The sequence below is a fragment of the Rhinichthys klamathensis genome, unplaced genomic scaffold (assembly GCF_029890125.1).
Source record: "Rhinichthys klamathensis goyatoka isolate OS25496 unplaced genomic scaffold, OSU_Roscu_1.1 h1tg000231l_1, whole genome shotgun sequence".
In the NCBI taxonomy this organism is placed as follows: domain Eukaryota; kingdom Metazoa; phylum Chordata; class Actinopteri; order Cypriniformes; family Leuciscidae; genus Rhinichthys; species Rhinichthys klamathensis.
In genome coordinates this window covers 1720915-1743917 of record NW_026606755.1, presented here as the reverse complement: position 1 = coordinate 1743917, position 23003 = coordinate 1720915, and the positions used below count along the sequence as shown (strand labels likewise).

The window sequence follows — 23003 nt, the reverse complement described above, 5'->3', positions numbered from 1 at the left end:
AAATTATTTTTTTACTGTCATTCCATCTAAAAACGACTGGAAATTTCCCCTCCGGAGTCAGAGGTTGTAAAACGCATATTAGTGAAGTCATTCTAAAGACTATTAGCTCTTACAATTGAAGTGCCATAGGCACGGATTCGTAGATTTGCTGTGTTTACATCAGGCGATTTTGGTGTTTGTTTACCGTGCAGTGTCATTTTCTCTAAACAGCCATTTACTGGGCCACATGATTTGAATAACTGGATTGCGTCGCTATTTGCTTGCAGATTACATTACCTTCATTAAAGGCAAATAAGCAAAGGACAGATCTGCTGCCTGCTAGTCTCTCCTGAGCAAATAAGTAAAAAAAAAACAGTGCAAACACTCTGAACCACATCATAAGACACTCAGAATGCATTTGCTTAGCGTAAATGTGATCTGACCTCTTGCACGTGACCTCTGTGAAACATTTTACTGGCAAAATCAAAGAGTTGTAAAAGATCAAAGAGCAAATCTGATGCTAGAAAACTTTTGACCTGGCTCAGGAGGCTTATTGGAGATCTCTGTCACGCTTCATTGAGGTATCAGCTTTGTTTCAGATGAAATCTGAGAGCTTTCTGTCCCTCTATTGACAGCTACTACCACTTTGACACTTCAAAAGTTCATAAAGAGATCATAAAATGAATCCATAAATTAAGCGGTTTAATCCAAAATTTTCTGAAGAGACATGATTGTCATAAAGATGTGATAATTCAGAATGAATTTAGACTTTTATTCACATATAAACATTAATAAACTCACACATCAGTTGTGGTAAACGGAAGCTCAAGCATGTTTGCTTGACGAGTGAGAATAACCAATGAGGTTCATTCTCGTGTTATGCAGCACATTTGAGCTTCAGCAAGAACCAATGAGGTTCATTCTCGTGTTACGCAGCACGTTTGAGCTTCCTCAAGAACCAATGAGGTTCATTCTCGTGTTACGCAGCACTTTTGAGCTTCCTCAAGAACCAATGAGCTTCATTCTCGTGTTACGCAGCACATTTGAGCTTCAGCAAGAACCAATGAGGTTCATTCTCGTGTTACGCAGCACGTTTGAGCTTCCTCAAGAACCAATAAGGTTCATTCTCGTGTTACGCAGCGTTTGAGCTTCAGCAAGAACCAATGAGGTTCATTCTCGTGTTACGCAGCACTTTTGAGCTTCCTCAAGAACCAATGAGCTTCATTCTCGTGTTACGCAGCACGTTTGAGCTTCCTCAAGAACCAATGAGGTTCATTCTCGTGTTACGCAGCACTTTTGAGCTTCCTCAAGAACCAATGAGGTTCATTCTCGTGTTACGCAGCGTTTGAGCTTCAGCAAGAACCAATGAGGTTCATTCTCGTGTTACGCAGCACGTTTGAGCTTCAGCAAGAACCAATGAGGTTCATTCTCGTGTTACGCAGCACGTTTGAGCTTCCTCAAGAACCAATGAGCTTCATTCTCGTGTTACGCAGCACGTTTGAGCTTCTGTAAGAACCAATGAGGTTCATTCTCGTGTTACGCAGCACTTTTGAGCTTCAGCAAGAACCAATGAGGTTCATTCTCGTGTTACGCAGCACGTTTGAGCTTCAGCAAGAACCAATGAGGTTCATTCTCGCGCATCAAGCAGGTTCGGTTGAGCTTCTGTTTATTTTTGCTAATCAATGTTTATATGTGAATAAAAGCCTAAATTCAAACTGTTCATCATATAAAGTTATTGACTCTCTTCAGAGAAATTTGGACTAAACCACTCAATTCATATGGATTAGTTTTAGGATCTCTTTATGAACTTTTTGAAGCTTCAAAGTGTCAGTTGCGTAGCTGTCAACAGAGGGACAGAAAGGTCTCGGATTTCATCAAAAATATCTTCATTTGTGTACCAAAGATGAACAAAAATCTTAATGTTTTGAAACGACATGAGGGTGAGTAATTAATGACAGAATGTTCATGTCTGGGTGAACTAACCCTTTAATCAATATATTGGGTTTATTGTCCCATAAGAGAAAAATGTATACAACTTTTAGAAGAACACTAGCATATAGATGACCTCAAAACAAATAAATATTGACTAAAAGTCACAAAAGTCCAAATTTGATTTCATGAGAGCAGAACGGGGAAGAGAAATGAATCTTTTCACTGTGGAATCTTCCTTTTTTTAGGTGATATATTATTACTTTTTGCTTTTGTTGAGTGGAAGATTAAACGATTAGTGTGCATTTATTAGCAAAAAGATGCAACCAATTTCTCATCTCCCAGCATCATGACCTTAATTGTTGTAATCCAGACATATCCGTCTGTTTTTACAGTCTACTCAACATCTGGGTTGTTAGAGAATCCTAGATGAAGGGCGGGATGATGCCATTCATTATGACAGGGATGATTGACAACAATACTGTAAAAATATTTACGCATTTATTAAATAATGAGATGATATTCCGCTGTGTCTTAGAAGAAAAATATAAATTAAACTCAATCAATGTCTGTCTGGGTTATACCAAGTCCCCTGAAAACACAAATCCTTTACAAACGCGTCTCGGCGCACCCCTAGTGTCTGAGTGGTACGCTCCATTTTAAAGCGATAGCTACGACTCCACGCTTGTAAAGTAAAGCGCGACGCTTTCTTGAGGTACGGACTGGAGAATACCATGCCATCGACGCGTTGAGCTTATTTACGGTTTCACACGGGCGTTTTGCACTGGAAAATAAAGCGATATCTCCAAATCCGCTTGCGATAAGCACCGAGAGGCTCTACAAAACCCAACCGTGGATGTAACTGTTGCACTTTGAACACAGGTACGAGTGATACATAAACATTCGCGCGAATGATTCATTCTGATGCATGGCTTTATTGTACTGAAATCGCGAATGCATGATCTGGACTGTAACGCATGCTTCTTTTACTAAAAAAAAAAAAACAATGCTATCTCGTGGATGAGAGAATAGATGGTTGAACTGGTGTGTGGAAAGGATCCTGATGGATGTGGTCAATAAAGCCAGCAAGAACAAAGGGGGCATTAAAACCAGTGTTTAGCTAAAAGGAGGTAAAATACCCGTGCATTTGTGCTGTGCATTAAGAAATGCATTAAAATGACTTGACTGTTTCTAGTAGCCAATTCACAACGAATAATTATTCCAGTCTTGCCTGCCTGTTGGTGGTTGTGCATGGATCTAACACATGCATATTGACATTTCAGATGGAAAGTTGCTTTAGATAAACAGTACACACCACAATCAGGGCTTACAATTAAAGAAAATAGCGTTGTGTTAGTTCTTTAAGGCAGGCGGATTGAATAGATGTATGGAAAAAGGTGTTATCGTGCACTCAATCTGTTTGTCTGTCACATCTGTAACAGTCACATGACTGAAATATTGTTTTCCTCTAGGCAAATGACCCAAATGTGGTTCCACCTATTAAAGCCTAAACTAAAATCAAATGTATTGCTTAATTTGCGCATTGATTTCGTTTATTTCCTTGCATGGGTAAATGATGCATTGAGATAGTCTCAGTAAGATTCAGTTGATGGGTCTGTACCAAATCTGATCATTCAAAGCCTTTGGTGGCAGTTTGCTCCACGTCTGGGTGGAGAGGAGAGGGGCTGTGGCTGCCTGCAGTAGCCGGATCAGGGATGCTCTCACCCGGTGTGAGATTAGGTTGAGCTCCGCTGGAGAATGTTAGGTGCTGTGGAGGAGGGGACCGAGCAAAACGCTGTTTTAACACAACGGCGAAAACAATCTCGAGTCTCCGATCTTTACATCGGAATATATGCTTTGGGGAAATGATGGATGATCTGCATGGGGGGAAAAAATATAAGTAAATTATCTGTATAGAATTAAACAAAATGCAATAAAAGTTGGAACATCATTGGTAAAAATAATAATAAAGTATTTTTTATTTACATAAATTAACATTATTTATATACATATTTTTAATTGATATTATATATATATATATATATATATATATGTACAACTATATGTATAATGTATGTATATTTAATTTTTTAAATATATATAATGTATGTATCTGTACAATTATATATGTACAAATGTATGTATATGTACTATATGTATATATATAATGTATGTATATGTACTCTATACATGTATATAATGTATGTATATGTACAATTATATATCTGTGTGTGTATGTATGTATGTGTGTTTATATATATATAATGTATGTAATGTGTATATGCATGTATGTATTATGTATACATACTGCCTGTACAACTATCCTCTATATCTATTAATTTCTCTCCCTCTATTAAAATCTCTATAAATATTTTATATAGATACAAATGCACATAATCGATGCATATGTATTTCCAATAGTCTTGCATTTTATATTGGAGACTGAACAATATTAAAGTTTCCATATTCATTCAGTGTTTTTGCTCGATTGGCTCCTCTGTGAAATTACATTTTCTTTAGGATAGATGAAACTGCAGTGTAGCGAACCTAAATGGATTGATTTAGGCTGGAAATACCTCTATAAATAAACTCAATCAGCGCATTAACCGAACAAATTGGCCACTGATGTAAAAATAGAAAGTTGTTTGCAAGCGAGGAGACAACTGTCTGCTGTTATGGCTCTAGTACGTGAACCTATAAGCATCCCACGTTACCTGGTGTTTCTGCTCACGTACATGTGTAGATGAATTATAGGCCACATGTTTTTACCCCCAGCACTGAAACGAACACCCATTGAATTCAAAACAAGCCCGCAGCCTAAATGCATGCAAGTGGCCTACTTCGCTAGTCCATCCAAATAAAATAAATCTCTTTTTCTTGCTGCATTATTAGATGATGTTGCGTTGATGAGATCAGTGCTGGTTAATGAATAACCCGTCCTCGTCAATTGAAGTACAGTTGTGCTGACCTTGTGCAGGCTGTGATCATCTCTATATCTACACAGCAGACATCGCCCTCTGCCCTCTTTCATCAACACACATGCTATTTAGCTGTCTGTTTGATTACCACCGGCCGAGCACCTGAGGATAAATCTGAACTGTAAATTTGCGCTGTGATTCGCTCGCCTCAGAGCAAGGTTACTGTCCTGCGTACTCCGGCCTTGTGATGTCAGCAAGCGGCCCTGCAACCTTGAGTGAGTTGGTTCTGTAGAATAAAACAGTGCGCTCATCCTGTGAGTGTGAGTAAGCCATGAGTACAACTGCCATGTGGAGTCACGGCTTGTGCTAATCGCTGAAGAATAGCTACTGTCTGTTCTCAAGCTCTCTCGCTCTCTTTCTCTCTGCCTGCTGCCTTCCCAATACGAATGCTTTGCTTTAGGCCAGTGGATTTGTCTCGTAATATTGGATTAAGGTTTAGTTTGAAATGCTAAAGGTGGAAGTGTCCTGTTCTTTGATTAGTATAGGTGTAGAGATCTTGTTAGATATATTGTTGATAAGTCAATTACACTTTTAGAAATAAAGTTTTCCAAAACGGGATTTTCAGTGATGCCTTAGAAGAACCATTTTGGGTTCCCTAAAGAACATTTCAGTCAACAGTTTTATCATATTTACATCACATTTAGAAAAAAAATGATCATTTCTACAAATATGCCACCAAAAATACGACCTGAGGAGCTTTAGCACAATACAGTTATATTTTCAGTCAGAGAAACAGAGGAAGCTCACGAAAAAAAAGTTGCTTTATTTTATGATAGGCTATGCGGAGCTAAATATGGATATCAGACAGTCCGGTAAGAGACGAGACGTAGGCTACTGACAGATCAAATAAAAACATGATTGTGATAGCCTTTATGATTTGTCTGATTTCTTCAAGTCATTTTGTTAGTGCAGTCCTTTGCATTGCGTATAAATATTTTTTGCCTTCTACTGTGATCAGAATCCACATCGGATCACAAACAGAGGGTATTCAAACATGAAAGTGAGTTTTGAGCTAAAATTATTTTAAAAGTCTTTAATGCTGATCTAGCTATAGAATCGTCCAGAGTTGCTGTCTCGACTCAGGTAAACTCCGCTTTGGACCAGAAAGCCCTGGCCGCTGGCCCAGAGGAAGCCCCGACGAGGCCCGATCAAGCCCCGGAAGTGACAGTGGAAACGCTAATGGCCCTGGCGCGCACTAGCACGCTCGTGTTTGGCCCGACAGTGGAAACGCAGCTACTGATGTCTATGAAAGCGATCAAAATAGAGTAGGCCTAAGGCCCCGTCCACACTACTGCGTTTTTGTTTAAAAACGGAGACCTTTTACTACGTTTGCACCTCCCGTCCAGACTAAAACGGCAAAAACGGAGACCCAAAACGGAGAAGTTTAGAAACGCTGCCTGCCGATCCGTTTTTCGTTTTGAATCTCCGGAGGGCGTTTTAGTGTAGAGACGAGTCAAAACGGAGGACTTTAGAAACGATGACGTAGTATATGGCGTATATCTTTGCTAGCAGCTGTTGTACAAGTAAATTCTGCATTTTACAACGCCATAACTGCCTACATGCGCCGGAGTCAAGCTATTATTCGAGCGATCTGTGACAATTACCGTGTGCAGCGGCGGCGTTGACCGTACATGGAGCGTTGGTTTGGGGTTAACCCAGAGCATGGTGGGATAATTTTATCAATGAAGTTGTGTTTACACCAGGACGCGCATGCCCAGTGTTGGTGAATGGTCACGTGATCCGCGTTTTCAGTCGATTTAATGTGGACGGAGATCAATTCTAATACGCAGCTAAAACGCTGGTGTGGACGGAGATCGTATTCGTTTTAATTATCCGTTTCTAAACTAAAACGCAGTAGTGTGGATGGGGCCTAAGTCACTTTTTAAAAAGTAACATGGCACTTCAAAATAACGATTGTATCGATTACATTGTTACACCACCAGGTGGAGAAAAGGGACTGTTAAAAAATGTTTTTGCCATTGAATCATTCATTCAAGAGATTCGTAAAAAAAAAAAACACACGCCGATTCATCAACTAATGAAACAAGTAATGTATTTACCCCGAGACTCATTGAATCTAATTTAAAAAAAAGAATTCATTCAGATTCATTAAACACTTTAACTAGACTGCAGCAATTAACATTTGTCAGAAACTCTAGAAATTGCACGTTATTTTGTTTAGTTTTCTGTTCAGAATCGTGGGAGAATCATGATCTCTGTTTGAAACCAAAAACTCTTGATTCTCAATTTACCCAGAATCGTACAGCTCTAGTTGTAAGGCTACATTTTAAAATATGGACATTAGTTTGGCTGTATTGTTCAGTGACTTGAAAAAACAACATGAAAAAGAATCGTGATAAGATCGTGATCCTGCCAGAAAAAAAATGTGACAACATCGCCCACCCATTTCTTATACTTAGTCATGCTAGATGTCATATTTAATGTTTTTGCGAATGTAAATGAGGCAGATAGACAGATAGATAGCGATTTAAAAGGGTTGTGTTGATGTGTACCCAAATGTTGACTCTTCACACAATATTAAAAATGTCTTGTCTTGTAACAATAAACCCTAAAATTTGCGTTAAATCGTGTTAAAAACACATTATAAACTGTTGAACTGACTGCATGTTTATCCAAAAAAAGTTTTATATTTGCTTTCCTCAGTAAGGGTTATAACTTTTTGTGCTTAAGATTTTTGCCTGGCAGACTATTGGTGACCCGAGTCATATTTAATATCATAGACCATATATATTAATATCAAAACCATAATATAGAAATTTGCAGCTGAACTTTGTTTGACTTGGGTTAGTAAGTCAGTAAATCTCGTTTTAGTTACTCTCGCACTTTCAATAGCGGTAGTGCTACAAATATATTTGTTATGCTTTTTTCCCCCTGCATAGAAAATCATTTCAGGAGTGAAAGAGAGAACGTAACAAAATATTTGACCCCGGCCTCCAACAGGATGAGACTCAAAACTAAAATAACAAAAAGAGGAAATAATCGGAGGACACATGGAGGTTCCTCAGCCGCCTCTTGTGACCCTGAGAGCTCATAATGCTTAAGGTTACGACCCTCAGAAGAGAAGTGCATTATATATGTGATGTGAATTATTTTGAGGATCGTATTTGTGGAGGGTTCGGCCCTTTGTTGATATTGTGGTCAGTCGAGGACAGAATCGCGTATGGCCACGGCAGCGTCTTGCCAACAGATACAGCATATGATATTTGCCTCAAGCTTTGTCAGTTATATCAGATGACTTGGGCTTTATTTTACTTTGCTCTTTTTTTCATTTGAAACAATATTTGTGTAGAGAATAAGAGGCATGGGAGGAATGTTTGAACAGTCTGCATTAGTATGAAGCCATTTGTTCTTTCACTTTTGACAATGGTTTTGTTTTATATTTGGGTTGTCAACCAATTCAAAACTTTGATTAAATTAATTGCATAATAAATTAATCAAATTAAATTACAGTTAATCACATATATCAATATTTTCGGAGAAAAATCACCTAAATGACGATCGTTCAAAGACATTGTTACTGCATGTGGCAGAGGAAAGCATTGAATTGACATGACAAAAAGTGGATTTAGAAGTCAATATATTGATCATTTTTCATATCTTTGAACATAAATATGTCACAGTCCACAGCGAGAGTTTCTCATTTTGTCTGAGGTTGATTTAGTGGATTTAGTTATTCACACAGGACACTCTTTTGTATTCCTGTACGCTGGTTTTTTATTTAGTTATATGTCAGATATTTTTAGTGTCATGCATGTGTGTTGAAATATTTGTTAATGGTATAGCATTATTTAAATATATAATGTAATATATTGAATGTTCTAAGATAGTTTTTTTAAAAAAAAAATGTTTAATATAAATAAAAAGTGTGTATATACATATACATATACATATATACATTTGCATTTTCCTATGTTTATGTGAATGGGTTGTGGTTGGTCTGCTCTTTTACATGGAAAATGGAGATTAAAGATTATATATATATATATATATATATATATATATATATATATATATATATATAGGCTATATTATATTTATGCTTCCCTGTTGGCCTGATCGGTCCCAGTGTGGATTCATCCATGTGTGATATCATGTGTCCAATCCCGTGAAATAGCATTTTTTTTTCGTCGTCTCCTTTCTAATCAAGAGCTGTTGACCCTCATTACAGAAGTGAGGAGAAGAGGATGCTGTTGTGAGTCCTTGATTAGATGGACTAGTGATGTATTTCTCTCTCTCTCTCTTTCTCTCTCTCTCTCTTTCCCTCTCTCTATTTTGGGTGAATGTTCACATGACAAAAACTTTAGCAGTTTTCGGTTACACTTTATATTAAGGTGACGTAGTTACAGTGTACTGACTCAAATAAGTACTGAGTAATATTAATTAACCAAATGTAGTTTGGTTTGGACTATAGTTATACTTATGCATAATTTACTGTTACTACTATAGTAAGTACATGTAGTAACTACGTCACCCTAAAATAGTGTTACCCAGTTTTCTCCCATAGTAACATCTATATCCCTGACCTCAGTTGTGAAAAACCCTGCTTTAGATCCTTGTATCAATTTATTTTCTCTCCGTTGGTGCTTTTTTTAGTTGTTTTGACAGAGACTGTGATTTCCCTGGTAAATATTTCTATGGGTTATTACCTGCCTGTGTCATTTAAAATCATTTAGTGAATTTGTCAAAGCACAGCAGACATGCCTCAGAACTTGAACCGTCTCGAAGCTGTTTCCCCTGAAAGGAAATAAATGAATATTTTCTGTGTTATTGATATTTCACGGCACTTGCTTCACCCCGACTGTAGCGTGTCAGGTGATCGTGTGATTCTCTCTCTTTCCTGAACCACTAACCACGAGCTCTCATATTGCTCAAGATCGCTGCAGCCCTCTCTACCCGCTTTCACTGAGTTTTGTGCCGTTGGACTCGAGGGCTCAATCTGAAATTGTCCATTATTTTTCCAGCAAGTGACCAAACTGATTGATGTGCCAATTCACCAGTGATGAAGAGGGGCAGCACTGAGCTAAAATTAGTGTTGAAAAACAAAGCTAACAGATGAGTCCATTTCACCTGTGTGCCATCAAAAAAAAAGCGCACACACGGGTCGGGCACGTACTGGCATGTGAAGCGGGTTGTTTTATGGGCACAGCGCTGCTCGTCTCATCAGGATTCCACCCGGCTTCTTGTTTACAGTTCAGGACGGGCAGAAAGGTCACAGGGGGGCGTTTGTCAGAAATATTGATGGTCTTGAAAAATTACAGAGTGCTCAAACAGTCTTATACATATATTTGTTTTGGTTCGGCGTAGATTTGCCAACTCCACCAGTGTGCTGATGGACGCTAATGCTTTCGGCGACGACTTCATTCTTGCAGATTGCATGTTTGCTTCATCTGTGCTCTGTTTTGATGGGAAATTAATTAATTTATTGATATATTTTGTGTTTGCAGTGTTCCATGGCCACCCGTTGTGTGTTTAGCATTATGAAAACAGCTATAAACACTGTAAAGACTATGAAATCTGCCTAATTTGCTGCTATTAAGATGTACAGTAATGCTTAGATCTGAGCAGAGACCCCCTGACGCTTATGTGACTTTCTTTCTCTCTCTCTGTCTGTTTTTTTTCTGGGTTCAAGCATTCTGCTTAGGCATTCAGCTTTTGCACTGGCACCAGCCGGCTTCCACTGTGCTAATCAAATTACTGTGATTGCTGTTCAATAGCTTCTCCTGCAAATCAGGGAATGTATTACAATACATCATTATAATACAATGAGCAAGGATTTCAGATTTTAGGAACCTGAAAGGCTGCTGTGATTCTTCCAGCATTGTTTGCCATGTTAAATTACAGGAATCTTTCAAAGGTGCGCTTTATTATATGGCGTCAAGGTAAACATCTGAAACTTGCAGATGCATTTTTTCTGTGATTTAATATAGGCTATGGCAAATCATCATTTAGATGTTGTTATGCGATTTTGAAACTGACAAACGCATGAGAGAAAATGCTGTTTGCTTTGCTTTTATCCAACGGGGGAAATATAGATCGCATCATTTGCACTTTGGATGACTTGCTTTTTCATTAATTGAACCTAAAGTAGCTATACTGTATAGTGAGAATTAGATATTGTGATCTATTATTCTATCACTGCCACAGTATTTAAACTTCAATAAAAGAAATGTGGCAGTATAGCTTGAGCACATGTTTTCCACGCAGAGACTAATTTAAGCAAGACTCTTTAGTCCTGCCACATGCAGAAAAACTGTAGTGCTTAGGTTGTGGTTGAAGTGAAGCCTTATTCCGCCCGTGTGTGCTTAATGTGGCCCTTCCTGACCCTTCCCTTCCCTTCTCTTTGGAGAGAAAGACAGAAAGAAAGGGAGACAGACAGCAGAAGCCATGCAGACCTCTTTCATTCCTGCTGTTCTGCCCAGTGGGGGGAAGCAGTGATTGAACAAACGAACGACGTGTTTGATCTGCAAACCGCTTGTGTTCAATTTTCAGAGTGAATGAAATGGTGCTACAACCTCTTGCTGTGTTTTTGTGTGTTCTTACCGTCTTCTCTCTGTCGTCTTGTGTCTTGCTCAGGTTTAAAAATCGAGAAAGGTTCTTATTCAGAACTAGGTCCTTTTTTATTTTAAATACTCAGGGCTCCAGACTGCAACCAAATGGTCGCATTTTGCAATCTTTTTTCTTGCCGGTGCGACTAAGTTTTGTTAGAGGTCGCACTGGTTCCACCACCAATTTGACACACTGAATTTCTGTTGCATATGAAAAAGATTGAGCCGCATACTAAAGCAGAACGAAACCACTTCTCGTTTGAGCTGCGCAGCACCAAGGTTATTATAGTTGTGAATTTTTTATTTGAATATTATTTTCAAATTTCCTATAAATTTCAGTTTAGTTTCAGTTAGTTTCATTAATGGTTTTGTTAGTTTTAGCTTAGTTTTTATTTTGTGAACACATTTATATTTAGTTTTTATATATTTAGTTTCAGTTTTAGTAATTATAGTTTAAATTAGCAGAGTTAACAAAACACTTCCGGGTAAAGACATTTAATTGCAGCAAAATGTGATGTTTGCAATTTACTGTTGACTTTTGTGCAAACCTCTTAATAATACAAATAAAATAGTTTTTTGAGATTGAACAAAGAACCAAACAAATGCAACTTAAAAGTTTAAAAGTGAAAATTATTCCTTCATACTCATTCATATTAAAGATGAAATCTTGTTAAACCTGCATGTGGTGTATAAGAAAAAATCTTTAATGTTTATTTCTATAATTAATCCTTTCAAATATTATTCTTGTATTGATCAATTTATGCTTTGTCTATTGTATATTTTAGTATACTCATAGTTATACTCATATTCATGTGTTCTATTCAGACCAGGCATTTAGTTTACTTCTACTCTAAAAAATGAATAGATATGTTTGTGGGCTAGACGTGCTATTTTATTCAAATGGTAGTCTGGAGCTCTGATACTGGAAGTGAATGATTTTCATGGCATGAGGGTTTTCCATTGGCCATTGAAAACATGGATATACGTATCAAGCAATTTTAAAATGGAATTTTCCTGGCCTTGAAAGTTATGGAAATGAATAAAATCTTGGAGTTTCTAAAATTAATGTAAATTGTTAATTGGCAGAAATTTTGCTCTCAAGCCACAGCCTGATTTGTAACCACATTTTGGTTCTTTGAATTATTTGGTCGAACCGGTTCCCAAATTGCTCTGAATGATACAGTAGCAAATTGATTGTAATTTGAATAATTTTTTTAAATACTTTTTCAATAATCACAATTGTTTGTAAAGGTCATGAAAAAGTATTGGTGTGGGAACCCTGCATTATTGTTTTGAAATGTAAAATAATCAACATTTGACAACAGGCCTTTGAAGAGGGTTTCTACTGTCCATCCTTTTCTCCTCCAAATCACAATGAGCCAGAATCACTTAGTGTAATCTGAATCTGAACCAGAATCATTAAATTCCTTATGATTCCCCATCCCTGTTCTTGCTGTCTGGTTAAGGGGTGCTTCCTAATTAACAAATGCGCTTGCTTGGGATTAGTGCTTGCAATGACCATAAAGGTTTATTAGCAATCCATTAAGTGAAAGGAGTGGGAGTGACAAGGCTTGGCACCAACAGAAGCCACTCGATCAATACATACCCCCAAAATCCCCTCACCCAGCTGTCACGCACTGGCTCACAGTCCACTCTGAGTCACTAATGCCTCCAAATGGCAGGGATGGATTGAGTCTCAGTCAGAAGTGATGAAATTCTGATTGTTGGGCTTTAAAATCGGCAATTGTCAATGTTCATTGCACCAGAACTTAAATCTTTATTCCCGGTAAGAAACTCGAAGAACGCTGTGGCATAGAGCCGTGGGAACGTTAATGAACGTTAATGTTAATGACCGCCACATCTGTCTCGAGTCCCACGGAGGAGCTTCAGAAGGATAACAGGAGCTGACGACAGTGCAAGGAGAAAGTCCTGGGGCCGGTTTCACAAAGCTATTTTAGACCGGTCTATAGTGTTAGACAAGTCTAAAATCAGCTCACTAGTTTAATGCAGACTAGTTTAGACTGTTAGACTGTTTCACAAAAATAAAGACCGACTTAATTTAGACCAAAAAAATGTCCAGGCTAACTTAGGTCTAAGACTCTGTTACCTTGGCAACCAGCAGTAACAATCAGTTACATTACAAACAGCCAAAAGAAAAGGGAAAATGGCTCATAATTTGTGGTTTGCTGACGAGAGCTATGAGAAGGGAAAGGGTTTTTAGGGGCCGCAGTAACCTACTGGAAATATATTTTTGTATCTTTTCTGTACGTCTTTAACGCTCCGCTCAACGGTCGGATTAACGCTGTTAACTGTCTGTGGCGAGCAGGATGAGGTCGAGGGACGTGAGAGCGGCGCGAGGCCGGTGGCGTGATTGATAATGAGCGACACCTGCGAGACGCACCGGTCTCGTATCTCTATTCGGAGGAGCGGAAGCATAAAGGAGGAGCGACGACTGTGAAGATACGAGACCGGTGCGTCTCGCAGGTGTCGCTCATTATCAATCACGCCACCGGCCTCGCGCCGCTCTCACGTCCCTCGACCTCATCCTGCTCGCCACACTGTCGTAGCAATCTTTTTCCAAATTAAACTTTTCTTCTTGTTACTACATTATTCGCTAAATTTTCCAAGTAAAATGTCGTTGTAAAGCCCCGTACACACCGGGACGAATATCGGCGCGCGAAATTCGTCAGCGTTTTTTCAACGCGTTTTTTGTGTTCACACCCAAGCGATTTTCGCTGACGATGAGCCGAGTGAACATGCAAATTCATTCCCTGACATTAGATGGCGCTTAATGTAAAACAGGAATAGTCCTATTTTTGTAGTCGCCGTCGCGTTTGTCATATAGTTCTTTATGTTCCGACACCAACGAGACCAGCAGCTCTACATTCATCTGGCCTTGCATCTTCCTCGTCTTATTTTTTCCCGCCAGTGTAGACGCTACTTGGTGTATATCTTCTTCGGCGTTACGTATGTGTGCTCGGCAAGACCGTTTTGTGTTTGAGTGCCCCCAAGTTGTGTTTTACTGTAACTTCAGAAGCTCCAGACACGTGAGCAAAAGCGCAAATCTCATTGGTCGGATAGTTTTTGACGCGGTGCGTCAAACCAAAAAAACGAACCCGAGGCATTTTAAAAAAATTGATGCTTTTACGCGTGGCGTTTTTCGTGTCGGTGTGCACACTCACATTGGCACCCTTTGTTTAGTCACGAGGCGTTAAACGTTGGCGAATATCGCGCGCGAAATTCGTCCCGGTGTGAACAGGCCTTAACTGTTATACTCCTCCAACAAACACATATTTTCCGCTGGGGTAAACTACACTGAGCGGTTGAATGCGCTTACTCTATACGCCATGTTTTTTGTTTTGAAAAGTGTCTTATTTTACCCGGAAAGCATTGCAGTGTAGTCCAACTTAAGATAGTCAGAGTCTTAAGTGCTTTGTGCAACGGTCTGATTTAGATGTCTATCTGAAGTCTGACTATCTACTATATCTAAGCCATAGTCAAAGTCTATCTTTGTGAAACCGGCCCCAGGCCTTGTCCTCTCTCCTTTCACGCCTCCTTTTATATTTCCAGAGCTTCACCTGGGACTCGAGACCGGTGTGGCGCGTAGGTGACGCTCATTAACACTCACTCCGCTGGCTCCATTCCCTCTGCTCTCTGCACAAACACCTCTTGTACATGTGTACAAGACAGATGAATACATGCAACACATGACTATTCACATTTACACAGTGCATTTTCAATGTTCAGAAACTTGGCCCGTCTGATCACGGTGTGGTAGTACAGAGGAAGTTGGATATGTTTTATGGTAGACAAGGTATACATATGCATTACCAAGGAATCATATGATCTTGGTAGTGTTGGCACTTTACTCGGTTGATTGAGCTACATGGATTCTCAGTAAAATGTGTGACAATCTGCCAAACTTGTTTGTGGTTTTATAGAACACTAGAAGCTTTGCATATCCTTCCAAAGAAGTAGATGAAGTATTGTTACTAGATGCATGATCATCATTGCATGATCAATTGCTTGATTTCTTTTAGCGTTGGTTGTTTTGTGATACTGATAGGTATTGCAGCTTTAGAGAGAGGTTGTTATTGAAGAATGAGTCAGCGCTCACTAGATTGTACTATATTGCAAACCAGCAAGAAACAGAATGTTTGATTATATGGTTCAGAGTGTGGGTCAAAAAAATAAATGATGACTTTTTTTTCTTTGCTAAAAACATTGCCTTGGGGGAAAAAGTCAAATCTTAAAGTGTGATGACCCCTTTAATGCAATTAAACTTGAAAAGATAAGACATTGCTTTGCCTGCATAATCCATTTTCAAACATTTCTCTTTTTTTTCTCGTTTCTCTTTCTTTCATTGTAGACATGAACCACTGAGACAGCAAAAGAAGAAAAAGCCTGGAATAAGCTTGAGGGAAGAGCTTCGTCTCATTCCCCCCCACGATTGAAGGTTTGGAATCATGAGGTCCTTTTGGCTGCTGGTATTTGCCGTCTCTGTTTTGACCGGGACCATCATGGCGTTTCCCATGACTCCTACGGAACACCCTGAAGTCACCGGAAGCTTCAGGGTTAAAGACACGAGCCTCACGCACCTCACGGTGCACCGCAAGTCTGGCGAGGTGTTTGTCGGCGCGATAAACCGGGTCTACAAGCTCTTCGCCAATCTGACCGAACTACGTTCGCACCAGACGGGTCCCGTGGACGACAATGCCAAGTGCTACCCGCCCCCCAATGTACGAGCCTGCAAGCAGAATCTGGAATCCACAGACAACGTCAACAAATTGCTGCTGGTTGATTACGCTGGCAACCGCCTGGTGGCCTGTGGAAGCATCTGGCAGGGCGTGTGCCAGTTCCTGCGGCTGGAAGATCTCTTCAAGCTTGGTGAACCGCATCACCGTAAAGAACACTACCTCTCGGGAGCCAAAGAGTCAGATGGGATGGCCGGAGTTGTGGTGGGCGACGATGACGGAGACTTGAAGAAGAAAAAGAAAGGTGGCAGTCGCCTCTTTATCGGTGCTGCCATCGATGGCAAATCTGAGTATTTTCCAACCCTATCTAGCCGTAAACTGGTGGCTGATGAGGAGAGTGTGAACATGTTCAGCTTGGTCTACCAAGATGAGTTTGTGTCTTCACAAATAAAGATACCTTCAGACACCCTGTCTCAATATCCCGCGTTTGACATCTACTACGTTTATGGGTTCTCCAGCCGTACGTACATCTATTTCCTCACTTTGCAACTGGATACCCAGCTCACCCAGGTGGACGCGACAGGCGAGAAGTTCTTCACCTCAAAAATCGTCCGCATGTGCTCCAACGACACTGAGTTCTACTCCTACGTCGAGTTCCCGCTTGGGTGCACCAAGGATGGTGTGGAATACCGACTTGTTCAAGCCGCCTACAAACACCGTCCTGGGAAGATTCTGGCCCAGGCTCTTGGCCTGTCTGAGGATGAGGATGTCCTGTTCGTGATCTTCTCCCAGGGTCAGAAGAACAGGGCTAACCCACCAAGAGAAACAGTGCTGTGCCTCTTCACACTGCACCAGATTAACCTGGCCATGCGAGAGAGGATCAAGTCGTGTTACCGTGGGGAAGGAAAGCTGTCTCTGCCGTGGTTGCTTAACAAGGAGCTGCCTTGTATTAATACGGTGAGTCTTTGAATTGAACTCTCTCTCTGTCTGTCTCTCTGTCTATCCCTCTGGCTGTCTGGTAAACTAACTTAAAGTGATAGCAATAGATTATGGTGATGATTTAACCCTTTTTGCCTTGAAGCATGGTTTCCTTTTGTTTCCCAAACAATTTGCTAGGGGTGGACGATATGACCAAAATCTTATATCATGATAAGAGTAATTTTATTTCACAATAAAAATATATATCACAATATAGTTATTTTTGCTTTAAGTTTTTTGTTTTATATCAAAAGTTTAGCATTTTATTACATTTTAATTTTAATAAAGTTGTATACATCTAAAATTGTATCCATTTACTCATTACAGATTATAACATTAATGCAATTATCAGCATATTGGTATTGGTCATAATTTTTTATGTTGGTGCATCATTAATCTCTAATCATGTGCCTATCCATATCCAAGCCCTAAAAAAAAAAAAAAAGTTGGGTTGATAATGTTTTTGAAGCCTCGTACCCTAAAATCTGATTGTTTAATTTGATTGTTATTTCCATGTTGACCCAGGAACATGTCCTTGTTTAAATCATGTTGTTAAAGCTTAAATCAGTGCCATTATAGGTACATGTACTGTAACAGAGAGTTTCCATGCTCCCCTTCAGTCTATAGTCTGTTTTCCATTTTATTTCTATTGTTGCTCCTGAAAAACTAATTTGTGGATGCTAGACATGATTCCCATTGACCTAATTGTGACGCGTTGCAGACTTTTCAGGAATGCCTGTGTAGGGGAAACTGTCTAACATGATTACACATCTTAATCTGATGTAATGTATCTTTGATGAAAAATCTATTCAAACCAGACAGGGTAGGAAGCAATAGCTTATTATGTGAGAGATGAAGAAGGTGATGGCTAGACATCAAAATCAATACGCCTCTGACATTTTAAACCAGTCAAGTGTACCACACATGGTCTGTCTCTAGAAACCCTTGACGCTTTATTTATGAATCTTTAATATTTGTCTCCTGTAATCTAGTGAGCAAAGACAAATCATATTTATGATTTTATGTTATTTATCTGCCTTGAAGCTAGGCAGAGGTTTCTTCTACAATTTAAAAATCCTTTAAAAAGTGCGTTTACATCAACTATGTCCAAGGGTAATTACGCATCCTGTCATTTTGTAGATAATTATCATACACTTGGTGTCAAAAGTACCAATACCAGTATTTTGCACTTTTCAGTACCAGATGACAATGTGCTGCTACCTGAAAACGGAATGAAGAATTAGGGATGCATCAATGCATGATTTTAGAATGAAATTTGATTATGGAATTCATTCAATAATGATATCCAGAATGCTACAAAGGCTAATGCTGCACATTCCTACTACAAATGCTGAGAATGCATAACCGAGGAATAAAGGGTGCACTTAAGAAAGGTTATGCTGCCAAATTCAGCCATTTTTCATGTTTGCGTGTGTCTACTTGAGTAATAAGGTAATAGCTGATATTTTATTGCTAAATTATGATATATAATGTTTTTGTACTGGAATATTCCAATAAATAATTTGGAATCATTTTAAAAAATATGCTGAGACTTGCACCTTTTGATGGTAATTTGTAATTAGTTAGACTTTTCTATATTTAAATGTATACCTTATCTGCAAAAACTGAGATTCATGTATATTTCAATTATTAGTTTAGTACACATTTGTGTTTTCTATGCAAATCTATCATGCATATTCAACAGTCAGTTTGTATCGAGATACTGAAGCCAAAATTTTGGTTTTGAACCAACCCTAGCGTACATATTGAATCATTTTGCTGCATGTCGTTTGATATGTTAGTTGTCTGGTAGTTATTTACGAACTCTGGGCTTGTAAACTTAAGATCTCGTTTTTTTACAGTAGCAATGTTTTCCCCCTGTGAAAAAAAACAGACAGCGTTAGCAAACTGGGAGTTTTGTTTTTTTCTTTTTTCTTGCCTGGGGGACAACTAGACGAGAGGACAATTTGCGTCCGTGGCTGTAATTGCGCCGGGAACAATAGCACAACACCTCGCGGCCCAGCCAGAGCAGATGGGGCGAAGATGGCGAGTGCCGATGCCCTCGTTCATTTGGGGGGAGTGGCTGTGGCTGTTTTTATGAGCACCAACAGGGTTCCCCATGACTGATGCAAATCTGCTCCTGATTCCAGCGCTGCGGCTGTCGTGGTATTATTAGCTTTTTCTCATGCACGGCAACAGACCTCCCCTTATAATGAGAGCGTGCGTGTCTGCCGCAAGCTCATGCTTCGTTTAATACATTTACCCTTCATGTGCACGCACAAAAACAAGCCGTTCGACCAGCCTAACCCCCCCCCCCAAATCATCATTCAACGGCACGCTCTCTATACACCCATCGTCTCGGAAGAATTCGAGTGGAAGGTGCCAAAAAATTCAGCTGTTGCTGTAGCACCTTTGTGTTTGTCATTACCGCCGCAAAACGTCTTGCCGTTCGAGCTGACATCATTCATCCTGACCTCATGCTGCACTTTACAGATTTTTTGTGTGTGCCGTTGGAGGCCAGGGTCCAGAGGAAGCGAGATTAAAGAGCTTTGTGTGTGTTCAGTCAATTTTTGAGAATCTGGTAATGAGTCAACAGTTCACCTCCAGGATGAACCGGGAGACTAGGTTGGGTACTCAATGACATCATCGTCCGGCCATATGTTGCAGATGTTAGTTAACGCAATTGATTTTTGAATAACTCTTCTGACATTTCCTTGAGGTGAAATGACATGCGGTGATTTTCTTGTATTTTTTTTCCTCTGTGTCAGCGGACAGCCATTAAAATCCGTTGAAATAATGCTTTTCAGAGACACACTGAGGGCAAATGGTGCCTCTTTCGGGAGAGAGCACATCTAAAGTGATAAAGCACTGACAGTGAGGTAGATTGCAGGATGATGTCATGTCTCACCGGTCGGTGTGCGCCAGGCCCTGGTCTGATCCCCATGGGCTCACTTTCACAGCCTCTGTTTGGGTGGCTCTTCTCTGTCTGATCTATTAGCAGGCACTTCCTGTCTCAGATGCTGGGATTTGACGACAGCTGGAGAAAGCTATGTCTTCAGGACATTTTGGATATTATCTCTTAGGACTTGCTTGTGTGGATGTTTTATTTTATTTTATTTTTTATAAGTAAATACATTTAAGTATTTAATCCAGGCCACAAATCAGTTTTCACTTTATGCATTTGTATTGACCTTTAAAGGATTAGTTCACTTTAAAAAAAAACTTTTGCTGATAATTTACTCACCCCCATGTCATCCAAGATGTCCATGTCTTTCTTTCTTCAGTCGAAAAGAAATTAAGGTTTTTGATGAAAACATTCCAGGATTTTTCTCCATATAATGCACTTTGCTGGGCACCATACGGTTCAAGGTCCAAAAGACGGTTTCAGTGCAAACTGCAAACTGTTCAAATGGTTTTAAATGACACCAGACGATGAATAAGGGTCTTATCAAGCGAAACGATCGCTCATTTAAAAAAAAAATAACAACGTTTAAGTTTTATAAGCTCACATGCTCGCCTTGCTCTGTTCTGTGTGACTCTCCTGTTCTTTTTCCGGGTCAATTCGTTCATTTCGGTCGTTAAATGAATCAATTGACTTGAAAAAAGATTTGTTCATTTTGATGAACAACCTTATTTTCTTTTCGACTGAAGAAAGAAAGACATGGACATCTTGGATGACATGGGGGTGAGTAAATTATCAGCAAAAGTTTTTTTTAAAAGTGAACTACTCCTTTAATGTCCCCAAAAAATTTTAAAAGCACTAACAAGGGCCACTATGGTTTAACTTAATACTTTTAGATTAACGAGACGGCTATATTTTCTTTTCTTTTTTCTTTTAATTTTGAATAAAAAAAATATATATATATAACATTTTTTCACTGTAACAGAATAGCTAACCCTATCGTGATTTAGTTGTTTTTACTGAATCTTTATTGTTTTGTATTTATTTTATACCATTCACTTTTAAAATGTAATTATTTGTTATTTTTGTTTTGTGATTTTTGTTTCAAACCACTGTAACAGATTCATCATGTAATTGTTTTTATTGAATCTTAAATACTTCATTTTAGTTTTACACCATTCATTGTTTATAATACATCAGTTTAATAATTGTTTCATTTTTAAAAAGTCACATTTTTTATGTACGCTCAGACTTTTTACCAGTGTCTATTTTTTTTTCTACACATGGCCCATTTCAGGCCAGAATATGAACACAAAAACAATCTTATAAATAATAACTAATTACTCTTCATTCATTGTTGTTTTCTGTCCCGTAGCCCAAGCAGATTGGTGATGATTTCTGCGGCCTGGTTCTGAACCAGCCTCTCGGAGGATTGAGGGTCATTGAGGGCACTCCTCTGTTCGACGACCGCTCTGACGGGATGGCGTCCGTGGCTGCGTACACATACGGAGATTATTCGGTGGTGTTCGTGGGGACTCGCAGTGGCCACCTCAAGAAGGTAAGAAATAACCAGTCTGTGTGTTTTACCGCTGACTTTTACGCAGTTATTGCAGCGCCTGGGTCTTTCTGTGTCTTTTTGGAGTTGGTTGTTTGGGAATATAGTGATAGATGGTCATATAGTGATATGGTGAAGATGTGCTCAAGGGAGTTTGCTTATATTTGAAGTGCACTGACTGACTAATCGGTTACGAATTCTTCTAATCCGTCAGTAATGATTAACTACATTGGAGGGTCAAAGTCAACAGTGTGTGCAGTGTATTACTTTTGTAAAGTGGCGTTTCTTAGAGTGAAACAGGATATTCTGCAAGAACTTGAGACTTGTTTTTATCCATAGGGAATTGATTGATTTGTGATTTGATTGACATATTTGTATGGCTGTTGGATTTGAACTAGTAAGATGGACTGGTGATATCAGCAGAGAAGAAAAAGGGTTTCTATTTTTTTATTTTTTATTATATAAGTCGAGCAAGTTTTTTTACATTTTCATGATTACAAAGGCAAACTTTTTTTTTTAAATAATGTGCATCTTATGAACAGTATGTGTGCATTAAAAAGCTAAATGGGGCAGTTTGTGTTTTTTTTTGTATTTTTTTTGTATTTTTTTTTTAATTTTATGTTGACTTAAATATTAGAGAGATATAATTTTTGACTAGCTTTTTCACAATTTGGAGAGGCAGAATTTAGAGTCTGTAAGTTTTTGAAAGAAGTCTGTTTTCTGCATTTATATGATCCAAAATACTCCATCCATCCATCCATCCATCCATCCATCCATCCATCCATCCATCCATCCATCCATCCATCCATCCATCCATCCATCCATCCATCCATCCATCCATCCATCCATCCATCCATCCATCCATCCATCCATCCATCCATCCATCCATCCATCCATCCATCCATCCATCCATCCATCCATCCATCCATCCATCCATCCATCCATCCAAATTTGCGTTGTGCACCTTCTAGTTGATTTTGAACACAAGAATATGTCTTTCTTAAACACCACCTAGAAAACACGTCCAATAGGGGTCAGATGAACCCCAAACGAGTCCATTTATGCAGTCTCAGAAAAAAAGGTACAGAGCTACCCTAAGGTACAAGGTAAAATGTTCTAATATGTGCCTTTAAGGTACTTTTAAGGTAAATACGATACAAAGATGTACCTTTTTTGCTTTTGTACATTAGGGTACTGCCCCAGTGACAGCTTCGTACCTTTTTTTCTGTCAGTGTAAATTATCTTTAATTATTGCAACCTAAAGAAAGGACCTTTCCTCTTCATTCCAACATGCACACAAACCTCCAACAAAGCCATAATAAAAGCACCACCTTGTGACTCACTCGTCCAGACCAGAGCAGGCAACAGCTGGGGATGTTTAAACAATAATATGCCCACTGGTGAGTTTATGATGGTTCTCCA

General features: G+C 39.1%; 1 protein-coding gene across 1 annotated transcript in view; it reads left to right on the top strand.

Moving 5' to 3' along the window:
* Positions 1–2592: 2592 nt before the first annotated feature.
* Positions 2593–23003, top strand: part of plxna3 (plexin A3) — a 177439-nt gene continuing 157028 nt past the window's right edge. Inside the window, exons 1-3 of the mRNA XM_056265275.1 lie at positions 2593–2790; positions 15822–17103; positions 21402–21584. Coding sequence (XP_056121250.1) covers positions 15919–17103; positions 21402–21584 — 1368 coding nt within the window. The 5' untranslated portion in view covers positions 2593–2790; positions 15822–15918. The remainder of the gene's footprint in view (positions 2791–15821; positions 17104–21401; positions 21585–23003) is intronic.